The 12,751-nt window shown below is 41.0% G+C and overlaps 1 protein-coding gene across 1 annotated transcript in view; it reads left to right on the forward strand.

Moving 5' to 3' along the window:
* The window catches only part of SPEF2 (sperm flagellar and cilia associated 2), a 164,814-nt gene that overhangs the window by 83,680 nt on the left and 68,383 nt on the right, over window positions 1-12,751 (forward strand). Inside the window, exons 18-20 of the mRNA XM_081825990.1 lie at window positions 4,020-4,178; window positions 7,762-7,836; window positions 12,475-12,623. Coding sequence (XP_081682116.1) covers window positions 4,020-4,178; window positions 7,762-7,836; window positions 12,475-12,623 — 383 coding nt within the window. The remainder of the gene's footprint in view (window positions 1-4,019; window positions 4,179-7,761; window positions 7,837-12,474; window positions 12,624-12,751) is intronic.

Here is a 12,751-nt window from a genome sequence, read left to right on the forward strand (position 1 = left end):
CCAGGCCCAACTGAGCAGCCCATTGGAGTTTAGACTCGCCTTCCCTTCAGTATGGGCTAAAAACAACCCACCTGGACTAGCCCGGAATCGGGCCCCTATCATTGTTGAACTGATCCCAGGAGCCCAACCTCAAAGGCAAAGGCAATACCCCCTTCCACAGAAGCTAAGATCAGCATCCAAAAATATCTGACCAAACTCAAAGAAGCAGGTATTCTAGTCGAGTGCCAATCAGCCTGGAATACCCCACTCCTGCCAGTCAAGAAGCCAGGAGGGGTATACCGACCAGTTCAAAACCTATGGGCCATCAACAAGGTGACCATCTCTCTGCACCCAGTGGTCCCGAATCCATACACCATCCTCAGCCAAATCCCAGGGTCGGCAGATGGTTCACTTGCCTAGATTTGACGGATGCCTTCTTCTGCCTCCGTTTAGCTCCCCAGAGCCAGCCACTATTTGCCTTTGAATGGTCTGAACCTGATATAGGGTGCTAGATGCAACTGACTTAGACGCGCCTCCTGCAGGGGTTTAAAAACTCACCAACCCTCTTTGGGGAAGTGCTGGCCGTGGGCCTCGCCAGCTTCCCAAGAGAGGCCACGCGATGCACCCTCCTCCAGTATGTGGATGACCTCCTCCTCGCCAGTGACACACAAAAAGACTGCACAAAAGGCACAAAGGCCCTCCTACAGCTCCTGTCAGACTTGGGATACTGAGCCTCATGGAAGAAGGCAAAATCTGCCTACAACAGGTCCAATACCTTGGTTTCCTCCTCACCCAAGGGAAAAGAGAACTAGGGCTGGAGAGAAAAAGGGTCATCATCTCCCTGCCACAGCCCCAGACAAAAAGGGGCCTATGAGAATTCCTGGGGGCTGCAGGATTCTTCCGCATCTGGATCCCTGAGTTCTCAGCAATAGCAAGACCTCTTTATGATCTCTTAGGGGGACCAGATCGAGAACCCCCCGCCTGGACTGAGGAAGCAGAAGCTGCTTTCACAGAGATAAAGACCACCCTGGGGCAGGCTCTAGCCCTGGGCTTACCAGATGTAGAAAAACCCTTCAATCTCTTTGTACATGAAAAGGAAAAATAGCACTCAGGGTACTCACCCAGACTGTTGGGCCCTGGCAATGGCCAGTTGCTTACCTGTCAAAGAAGCTGGACCCCATGGCAGCGGGATGGCCGCCATGCCTCAGGGCGCTTGCAGCCACAGTCCTACTCATCAGGAGGCAGACAAACTTACCCTGGGGCAAGAACTTAATGTCAAGGTCGCTCATGCAGTTGTGTCCCTCATGAACGCACAGGGACACCACTTCCTTTCCAACTCTCAGCTAGCACAATACCAAGGGCTCCTCTGTGAAAATCCACGGGTCACCCTTGAAACAGTAAGGACATTAAATCCAGCAACCTTTATCCCCATGGAAGAGGGGCTACCAGACCATGACTGCTCTGAGGTGACTGATGAAGTCTATGTGAGCCATCCAGATCTGCGGGATCAAGCCATAAAGAATCCAGAGCTCACGCTGTTCAGCGATGGCAGCAGTTACCTACAGGAGGGTGCCCAGAAAGCGGGTTATGCAGTAACCACAACCACTGAAGTCCTAGAAGCTAAGGCATTACCAGCTGGATGGTCAGCTCAACAGGCTGAATTCTATGCCTTAGAGCCCTCACCCTCAGTGAAGGCAAGCAACTCAATATCTATACTGACTCTCAGTACGCCTTTGCTACTCTACATATACATGGAGCCATCTACAAGGAAAGGGGCCTCCTAACCGAAGCAGGAAATGCTATCAAGAACAAGGAGGAGATACTGAGACTCCTCGAAGCTGTCTGGCTTCCAAAGGAAGTAGCAATCCTGCACTGTAAGGGACACCAGAAAGGAGATGACCCCATAGCATGGGGAAGTCGTCTAGCAGATGAGGCAGCCAAGGCCACAGCCAGTGAGGACATAGACAGAGCCCCTTCCCTCACCATGGCCCTAACACCCCTGGAAGAAGTCCCTCCGCCCAATTACACTAAAAAGGGAAAGGAATGGCCATGGCTGAGGGGGCCACCCTGATTGAAAATGGATGGTGGATGATGCCAGACAGGTGCATCTTTGTTCCAACAGCAACTTGAGGGCATCTAGTCAAGGAACACCACCGACTCACTCATCTGGGAAAAACTGCATTAGAGCCTTCTCAAGAAGCACTACTACATCAGTGAGCTGCCAGCACTGTGCCGAGCAACGAGTGAACGGTGCATAACATGTGCTAAAAATAATGCTCGGTCTGCACCATGGCCCCCACCAGGTGTCCAGAGGATGGGAGCACCCCCTTTGAAGATCTAGAGGTAGACTTCACAGATGTGCAGCCGAGCAGGGGGTTCAGATATCTCCTAGTAATAGTATGCACATACTCTGGGTGGGTCAAAGCCTTTCTGACCAGGACGGAGCAAAGCCGGGAAGTAGCTAAAGTCCTCTTATGGGAGATCGTTCGGCCTGCCATTAACAATCCATAGTGACAATGGACCCGCATTTGTGGCAGACATTGTACAGGTCTTGACCAAATCTCTCAACATCATCTGGAGACTCTACACTGCTTACCGGCCCCAAAGTTCAGGGAAGGTAGAGCGAATGAATCGCACCCTCAAGAGAACCTTAGCAAAGTTTTGTCAGGAGACTAACCTCCCATGGCCGGATCTGCCTCCCCTAGTTCTCCTGCATGCTCGCTGCAAGCCCCAGACATCAGGTTTCTCCCCATTCGAATTAATATATGGATGGCCTCCCCCGTGCTTGGGAAGCCTTCCAGAAAATTTACATCAGGTTGGAGATAAAGGGATAAAGGAGCAGCTTCAGGCCCTGGGGGCCACCCTAAATAAATTACAAAAGTACACCATTGAGAGGACCCCAATCTCCTTAGGGTCTCAGGTATACTCCTTCCAGACAGGGGTCTCAGTTTGTGTCAAAGATTGGAAGAAAGACCCCCTCAAACCGCAGTGGACAGGGCCCCACACTGTTGTTCTAACCACCCCTACTGCCCTCAAGATCTCAGGTGTCACCCCATGGGTCCACCACTCAAGAGCGAAGAAAGCTCATCATTCGGATGAGGAGCCGTGCCAGTGGAGAGTCCAGTCAGACTTCACGAACCCACTCCAGCTTCACCTTTGACGAGACCCCACCGTGGTCCCTGGCTCTCATTGGCGTGATTTCCCTCATCTTGGGAGTCAGACTGTATACTGCTGCCCCTCCTGACTGGACTTTCCCCCAGAGGCTTCTACCTAAGGTCATAAATCCCACTTTTACTGGCCCTCTGCTGTCTACTCCTGAGCGCATTTCACCATGATTTTCCTGGCCCCAGTCTGTCCTGGTCTTCTGCTACCTGGTGTGCTATTAAGTTTATGATTAAGTCCGTGTTTGCCCCAAGCCTTGTAGTCAACCCTCACAGTCAAACAGAATGATGCCCTCTAAACTAGGTGTTTAATGGGACATCAAAGGAGGGAATGATAAGGAAAATCTATGTCCTAAGATGGCCGACCGAGCCAGTGAGAGAGTCCCAGTCCCTGCCCCGGGGCTCTTCCGGGTTCTTCTCCCTGCCCTGCTTCGCGCACGTGCCAAAAGTGCCAAGTATGTGGAAGTAGAAGTGTATAAATTGCCCCCTTTGTTTGTGCTCGGGGCTCAGACCTTTGGAGACCACTCTCCTCTGAGCCCACTGGCGTTAAATAAGCCTCCTGTCCTCCAATATCTCCGAGTGCTGCTTGGTTCTTCCGTCGGGCGATCCAGTCCAGGTTCCGTACGTAACACACACACGCACACACATCATCATCATCATCATCATTATCCACAAAGTAAACAATGTTTCTAACCAGGCAGAGAAGGCTTCAAATCCTAGCTTTAAGGACTGGATGATTTAAGGGAGAGCCTTAAAACATGAATTTAAACTTAAATCAGTATGGGCAATTTTATATTAATTTAGGCTTATCTTGGTTCAAGTAAAATAGCGGGTGTCTAGAGTCTCTAATAAAGGTCCATTCTTCTTATCTTTTTGAAGTTAAAAAGAAGTTAGAAGAAAAGGAAGCTGAGAAAAAAGAAGAAGTCCCCCTGGCTGAGCCTCCGTCTCCTCCTCCCTCTCCCCTTCCTTCTCTTGAGCCAGAAAAGGAGAAGGAAACCCATTCAAAAATTCCTCCAGCAAAAGGGAAACCACCATCAGGTGATTGAAAGAATAATTTATAATCCTGTTTTCCAGTTTCTTATCTTCGCTTAGAAAAGAATTATAAATCGCAGTACCAATGCCCTTATTTAGATTCAGAGTTGGAGCAACTTCAATGGTATGATTAGGTGCTCAGACAGAAGTGGGAAAGTCCTCAGTAGCTAAGAGCGTGGAGGGAAAGTGGAGCCTCCTACCCAGTTCTTCTGGTTAGAATAAGGCCACAGGTGAGAATAGGAAGGGCACAGGAGAATAACCAGAAGGAACTTAGAGCAGATCAAAAGGACGGACGTCTGTTTGCTGAACTGTAGACTGATGTTTTTTTGTAGAGTGAGAACATCTTCAGAAAATGAGAGTTAGTATAGCCAGTTGTTCATAAGAATAAGGGAACAAATCAACAGCATTCATCAGGGTCTAAAATTCATATGTAACTTCATCATCTGTGGGAGTATATGTGATAATAAAAGGATAGAAATGAGCACCTGGCTTCTCAGGAAATGTATATGTTTGTAATTTATAATATATACGGATAAAGAGTTTGTGTAGGGAGTATTTTTTTAGCTTAAGTTCTTTCTACATCTTTAACCACGAAGGGCCATTAACTTAAGTGGTAGACAATAAATATAATGACCAAAGTGAAGTGCTCAATCGTTGCAGTGCACGATATTGGTAGAATGTTAGTATCAGTTTGGTGCTGTGTATAGGAAACAAATGTGGCTCTCGGGTCTAGTTTTAGCTTTGTAAGTAGCTGGCTGTGCATTACAGAAGTTGACCCAGGAATCTTTGATCTTGTGTCATCATTGTATTTTTAAACTCCAGAATCTTTGTGCTTCGTGGACATTTGAGAAGGATGTGAATTTTTTAATTGAATTTATTTATATTAAACAAATAAATTTAAAGACTTAAGTAACATATATTATGTTCTATTAAAGACCATTGTATTCCAATAAAATGGGGTTTGACTAAAGGCAAAACACGCAAATTCTAAAGAAATGTTTTTTTTATCATATGAACAATAAAGCACAAAGCCATAAATTAAATATATATGCCCTTTTCCCACTACCTCATTAGGAATTAAAAAAAAATTCAGAGGTCTGGAGGAAAAATAGAAATCTGTTTAGAACTGGGGAGAACAGTTTTCACAGTGGCTCGAGTAGCCTAGACTTATCCAATGTAGTCCTTTAACCTCTGACCATGGCTGTCCTACCACGACCTCCCCCTTGGTCCGCTCGAAATCTGGGTGACCTGTGTACCTGAGCCATTCCCCGAAACCAATCTCTGGTGTTTCTGGTTATAACACAGTTCAGTCTTTAAGTTTCTGAAGTTTGCTTGAGATTTTAAAATTGTATTCTTGAATACTGTGCATGGGAAGAATAATAAAGCTATTGTTGCTTAAAAGAGTGCTTGCATCTGTCTCTTTTTTTCACCAAGGACAGGCCTACTGCCTGATCTTTAAAAACTTATCCAAGTGTTAATCTCCAGAGGCCTAATTACTGCCTTCCAACAACAATGCCTTAATGGAAAGAGATCTCTGTGCTCGTGGGCATCGAGGGGGCAGTAGAGCGAGGCAGTGAAACGGGTGGCTGCCCTTACAGCTCAGGGAAGCTTAGTGAAGCAATTTTAGAGGGGAAAGTTCCTGGCAGGTTTGTTTATTTTTATATAAATAATTAACAATTTTTTTCAAATGAAACGTTTTTAGAAATGAAAACCTGAGGCTTCTGAACATGTCCATCTCAAACACCCAACTACAGTCTTTAGAAGTTGAGATGAAAAGAGGAATTACTGGGGCACCTGGGTAGCTCAGTCGGTTAAGCTTCTGCCTTCGGCTCAGGTCATGATCCCAGGGTGCTGGGATCGAGCCCCACGTCGGGCTCCCTGCTCCGTGGGAAGCCTGCTTCTCCGTCTCCCACTCCCCCTGCTTGTGTTCCCTCTCTCGCTGTGTCTCTCTCTCTCAAATAAATAAATAAAATCTTTAAAAAAAAGAAAAGAAAAGAGGAATTATTTACCAAAAATTAAAAAAAAAAATCAGGGTAGAAACAGTAAAGAAGGAGGCATAGGGCACTGAGTACAAACAGTCATTTTGTCCCCATATGGTTCTGCATTGTATATAGTTCTACATTTTATATCTGCTTCAAATGTACTTGGGATTAAATCTGAAGGAGTTCACAGTTAACATTCTATTAAAGGGTCTATTATCAAATCCACTACCAAACTTCAGAATTCAATTTAAAACTTGAGCTGTCAGTGTGACACAATATAATAGTACTATATCCATGCTGCTATTTAAAAATATTTTTTGAGATTTCAGAATCTATTTTAGAACTGATTTTAAAAAAACAGGTAGAGTAGATGTTGCCCCAGCCGAAATTAGACTTGCCCACAATGCTTTATAAATTCAGTGTCCTTTATAAATTCAGATATCTCTATCTGTAACTTCTATTCTCTATTGCCTTGTTTAGAGCTAGTTTAGAGCTAAATAGTTGGTTACCCAAAGTATTGTTATTAAAGGAAGTAGGAGCTTATCTAAACTTTATTGTTACTATTATTAAGCTTATTTCTAAAAAAAGCAACTAGTTCAAATGTTTGGTTTTTATGTATTTGTTTGTTTACTTATTTTTGAGTCTGGCAGTCGGCTATTTGGATACTTAAAAGTCTTTTTATAGAGGCTGACCAAGTTTAAGGTTAATCCTTTTCTATGTCTTCTTTCTATGAAGTCTTGGTTGTTGGATCTGAGAAGTTTAAATATGGCATGGGCTATACATTTACACATTCTTATAATTATCACTTCTAAATATAAATAGTAGGTCAGACAGGGTCTCTCCATCATAGGCATTTAAATTGTCCCATATGTCCATCCTTCCAATGAAGAATAAACTGTAGCCCAGGGCAAAGGGTAGATAATGATTGAACTTGTTTGGTGAATAATGTGGAATATAGGGATTTTTTTCAAGGAACTAATTTATTATTTGGGATGCCTTATTGACCTTTAGATGATCAGTTTCCCGTTTTCCCCCTTCCAGCATAGTTTTGAACTAGAGTTCAAGGAATCCAAGATAACCATATCCAAACCATCCTTTACATTGCAAGTTATAGTCAATGCAAAACAGAAATGTAGAAATTACAAGGCGTGAGGTCAGGAAAAGCTCAAGGATGCATCATCTCAAAACAATGTGGTTATTCAGCTCTTCCTCAAGGTGTTTTGGCATCATCTTATTACAGATTTAGTTGTCTTATTGTATAAGGATCATTTAGTTGAAATAAATAAAAATAGAGCCATATGCTTCAAATGAACTTGTAACTAACTTTTAAAACTCTGCAGGTTATGTTGCATTGAAGAGTTTACAATCAAGTCCACTACCAAATATTGATACTAAACTTCTCAGTGTGACAAATCAAATAGCACTATCAGGGCTGTCATTCAAGAAGTTTTAATCCAGTCTGTCTTCAGGTTAATTTTAGCTCAAGTGAAGACGTCACAAATATAACTGTTTATCTGTGAGAAATAGCATTGCATTGTGTATGAGTAATACAGCCCAGAATATTAAAGAAAATCATCAATAATGTTTATGTCTTGAATTTTGTTTAGAGTCCTTGCATGGTAAGCAAGAATCTCTTCAGGAAGGAAAAGGGAAGAAAGGTGACACTTCACTCAAAAGAAAAGGTACCGCAGATAAAGATAGATATGGTTCAATGTAATTCTGCATTTCCTAACTGCCTCAGGGAAGAGAGCCAGATTTGTTAGTTGTATACACTGAATACTTCTCTTAGGCCTTGTAAACCATAAGCCCTTGCCAAAGAATATAACCTCAGTCATTCTGTAGCCTGGATTTTAGCAAAGGTCCTGCTGAGAAAAGTGATGTTTGTGGGGAATAATTTAGAGATATCTAGTATACAGAATATCCATTCATCGTAGAAATTATAGGTGTTATCCTTGGGCTAAGCTATGCCATCAGAAAGCTATGCACTGAACCATATTTTCTTGAGCTCTCATCAAATTGCCTTCACTGATACGCACTTCGGTATAAAGTCCTCAACTCCCTTCACAGTATAACATAGCAGTGGAGGGGAAACTTTCATTATACCAATAATAACCTCATATTTTATTTTCTGAGGGGATAGCATGCCCACTACATCATTTAATGGCCCGTATATGAAATCCTAGGTGAGAAATTTCATTCAGAATCAAGGGACAGGAAACTCTTTCTTCCTCTGAGTGGTTAGATAATTAGCACATCTAAATGATGATACTTCCTTTTCTATTTTGGCTGACCAGAAGTTCAGAACCAAACTAGTGCCCGTATCCATGCAAGGGTACCTAGATCTCAATATCTGCTTTCTAATACCTCTCCCAGTTTTGACCTTCCACTTTAAGTTGTACTTGTCCTCACCCTAATTTCATGTAATTTTTTTCTATTTTGTTTTAACTGTTTCTGTGAAATAAAGGGGGTAAAATTTTTAAGTAATTGATAGTTGACAGAAGAAAATCCTAGACTCGTAACAGCATCTTAGTTAGATTTATGTTGAAGCTGCTATAACAACCAATTAAAGATTGAAATGCAGTTATAAATATATACAGTTGGCTTTTTCAGGGTATATACAGTTGGCTTTTTCAGGGTATATTCACATGGGGTTGTCATGAGTGTGTACCTTTTCTTAACTTTTCATTACAAATTGCCAAATGCAGTTGCAAGCCAAGAGTGTGCAAGTTCACATAATGATGGGCTGAAAGGATCTTTATTTTGCCATTTAAAAATACATAACCATGATCCCAAAGAGAATTTCATCCTTCTCTAATTATGTAACATGATATATAACTAGAGCCACCTGATAAGTTAACACTGAGATATAAATTTTAGCCAAAATGTTAAGGGCTATAATTTATGCTCAGCTCTACTGATTTACTAATAGGAGAATAGTTTTTGCATTTACAGTACTTATTCCTTGCTTTCTCATTGTGATCAATAAAAGCAAATGAAGGATCATCATAGAATCTTCAAAAATACAAATTAAAAAAAACAAATTAAATATACTATGCATATTAGTTACCAAATCAAGTTAAATATAATAATGCACATGCTTTAAGAGCATCCTTATTTAAAAGTATACACACCCCAAACAAATCATAAGCAAATACAAGTTCAACCAGTAAAATATATACATTGGAGTCATGCAGTTAGCTCAATTTAAGTAACTAAGAACTTTCAAACATTTTTTGCTTTTATTTTACTGGATTTCTGTTGTGTTAAATAATATTTGAAAGAGGTGAATTTGCAATCATGATTTAGAAGTCTTTCTGTTACATAGAAATGCTGTTTTTCGGCATGTGTCAGGTTTCCTCATTAAAAGGAAGTTACGATTTTAATTCTTAGTATTTAAAATTAACATCACTGGAGGTGAACACAACTGATTGATTATCCATTTATCTCATAGGTCAGTTGATACCATTATAATGAGATCATCTCTTCTGGTTTAAGGAGCTATCTCCTTTTTTCTTTCTTCAAACTTACCTTTATTTCCTGCTGTTGACATCTTTGACTCAGTCCTATTCTTCTCTGCATAATAGATCAGTCTCTACCCTTCTTCTCCCAAATCTTGACACTGAAATGCCTTTTGCCAAGTGTATTTTGGTGTTCTTAAATCATTTCTTATTCTCTTCAACCCATTTGCCATTGTCCCATGTTATTGATTCATAAAACACAGCTTTTCAACCCCATGACCTTACCTACCACTTGTTAATTAGGGGCTGAATGAAGAAAGTTTTCCCTAATCAACTAATTGCAGAAAATACTGAATTAGGCCAAGTTAAAAAGTTTTTAATGCAGGATTTTAAAAAATATATCAATATGCATCTCTAAGGAAGTGGGAAATACAATATGTAATATCCCAAAATATTTTGGCTGCAGAATTCTCCCTTGGAAGAGTATCTATTGGGGCTAGAGTTTTATGGAACAAACATCAGAGAATGATGTTGTCTTTAGTTCCACTGGCCTGCCCACGTGTTGGCATTGGCATCGTCCCAGTGCTTGCTTTCCAACTTGACTTATAGTAATAGGTGCTACCAGGCCACTTAGCAGTAAATGAAATGTCAGTGTTATAAACATCAGTGACATTTAACTGGAAGGGCATGGAAAAAGATAAAAGGCTAATGAAATTGAAATACCTGGCTGCATCCACCAGAACAGTGGCTCTTTAAGTGTGGTCACCTGGGAACTTACTAACAACACAAACACTTGGCCCCACTCCAGACCTACCAAATCTAAAACTCCGGGAGGGGCCCAGCAATTTGTGTTTTAACAAACCCTCTAGGGAATTCTGATGATCGTTAAAATTGGGGAACTATTAAACTGGAGCCCAAGGATTAATCCTGTACTGTAGCCATTGGAATATCAGAAACATTCAATTATTTATAACATATTTTTTATATGTCCCATCCCCCAAAATATTTCATTTGGATTGCAATTTAGGAAAAACATACATATGAACTGTTTCTATTTCAACATTGAACGGCTACACTGGGGACTAAACAATCCAGCTTTCAAGTGAAAGCCGGTCTCTCATTAGAAACTGAAGCTTCCATGTGGTCGGGTGAGTGGTACTGAGGAAGAAACGCCCCCCCTGTTACATTTAAGATGCTGGCAGATTATGTTCAAATCCCTATGGCATAGATACATTTTTATTCATTCAAATTTTGTTTTTCCCCTTAGCACTTTCATTGTTAAAAAATAGATATAAGTTAAATGGAATCAAAGCACGATGGTCCAAAAAGACTACCTGGCTCTTAGTTTTCACGGACTGATCATGTTATTTAAGAAAAGAAGAAAGAAGAAACTCATTTCAGTCTCACATTTACAATTGCAAAGTTCTTCCTCTTAGGAATTCTTCTTAGAGAAATTCATCTTAAAGTGCCCATAGTGTTATCATTTTTATTTCACCAGATTCAGGTCAAATAACAGGAAATCACCCTATTGAAATATATATCAAATAATGAACATTGTTGGTTATTGCCTGAACAAAGATTTTCTTAAATTTTTCCTAAATGTAAAAAGAGCTGGATATAACTTTAGACCTATAGATAATGGATACTATTTTTAAATGTGTAAGTAGAGGTCACCTAAACTCTCCATAAGACATAATTGACAATTTCCCCTCTACTTATAATCTATATAATTTAACTAGCATAACAGTGTAAGATATATTTACTTTTCTAAATAGCATTATCATTAAATAATCCTCATTAAGGAAATATAGCTTGGGAAATAAAGTATTCCCAAATCTATAGGTGTCTATAAACTGCATCTAAAATCTCAGTAATTATTCTGAAGGTAAGTGCAATTTAAACAGAATGATTTTCTAAACCATAATAACCTTGATCCTTTAAGGAAATATTAGGCTTTCTGAGTTCCGCTACTTTGATGAATCACAGGATCTTTCAGACCATAAGAGTGCCATGCCACCCAACTGGTCTAGATTCCTTTCTTCATGCTCTCAGGGGGAGTGAAGCATATGCCCTTTGTGGATTCTGAACTGAACATTAGCATTCTTTCTCTTCCTCCTCTTTCTCCTCCTCTACCTCCTCTTCCTCCCTCCTCTCTCTTTCTCTTCTCTCCCCTTCTCTCTTTCTTATGCCTTAATTCAGCCAGCCTTATGGCACAGAAGGTACCTTCATCCATACTCCCTGAGTGTAGCAAGAAATACAGTTTCCCACTCAGAAACCCTGTGTCTCATTCAGGGAATGTTGGAATATTCAGGAGCTACAATACTCACTGTGTCTCCTTCCCCACATCCTTCACTGACTCCGGCTGACTTACAGTAACCTCCTTCCTTCCTACTCCTCCCCAGAGCTTCAAAACAAAAACAAAAACAAACAAACAAACAAAACCGATCAAGAGCACTGCTCATAGTAGACTTACTCTTTCTCATTCAGGATGGAGAATTTAATTTGCTAGTATTTGCAATAGTAAATGAAATGCAATTTTCAGTGTAAACTTTGTTCATTACGGAAGCAAGGACAGAGACAAAAATAAAATACCAAGTTGCTTTTGATAGCCAACTGGACAAAAAACCTGAGTGGCTTACAAAACAAAACAAAACAAAACAAAACCCCAAACCTGTTCCTGATATTATTGGTTAATTTGGAGGCTGTAGAGAATGGGGTGTTTGATTTTTTTGATTTGCTAAGACTCCCCAAAACTGCTTAATGAGTTGCCTGAAGTCCACAGTAATCCTAGATTTATTCATCCACCAGAATCTGGTTCCATTCATCTACTTGTAGTGGAATGATTTATTATGCATATTTAAGGTTCTCCTAAAGGAAAATCACCAGGAGGGAAAGCACCGGTAAAGAAATCACCTGCCGATTCTACAGATGTGTCACCTGTTCCCATAGTGCCACCACCACCTAAGCCAGGAGCCGAAGAATGGGTCTACGTGAATGAACCAATTCCTGAGGTATGGCAGTTTAGATTGAAGCTAGTAGAAGCTAGCCTTTCTCTTGTTTATAGTAAGATTCACACCATTATTTGCACCATCTAGGCCTTTTATAGCTGGTGATATGTATGCTCATCAGAAAGCCAAGG

Source organism: Leptonychotes weddellii, chromosome 7 (assembly GCF_054177405.1).
Source record: "Leptonychotes weddellii isolate Sample4059 chromosome 7, ASM5417740v2, whole genome shotgun sequence".
Taxonomy (NCBI): Eukaryota; Metazoa; Chordata; class Mammalia; order Carnivora; family Phocidae; genus Leptonychotes; species Leptonychotes weddellii.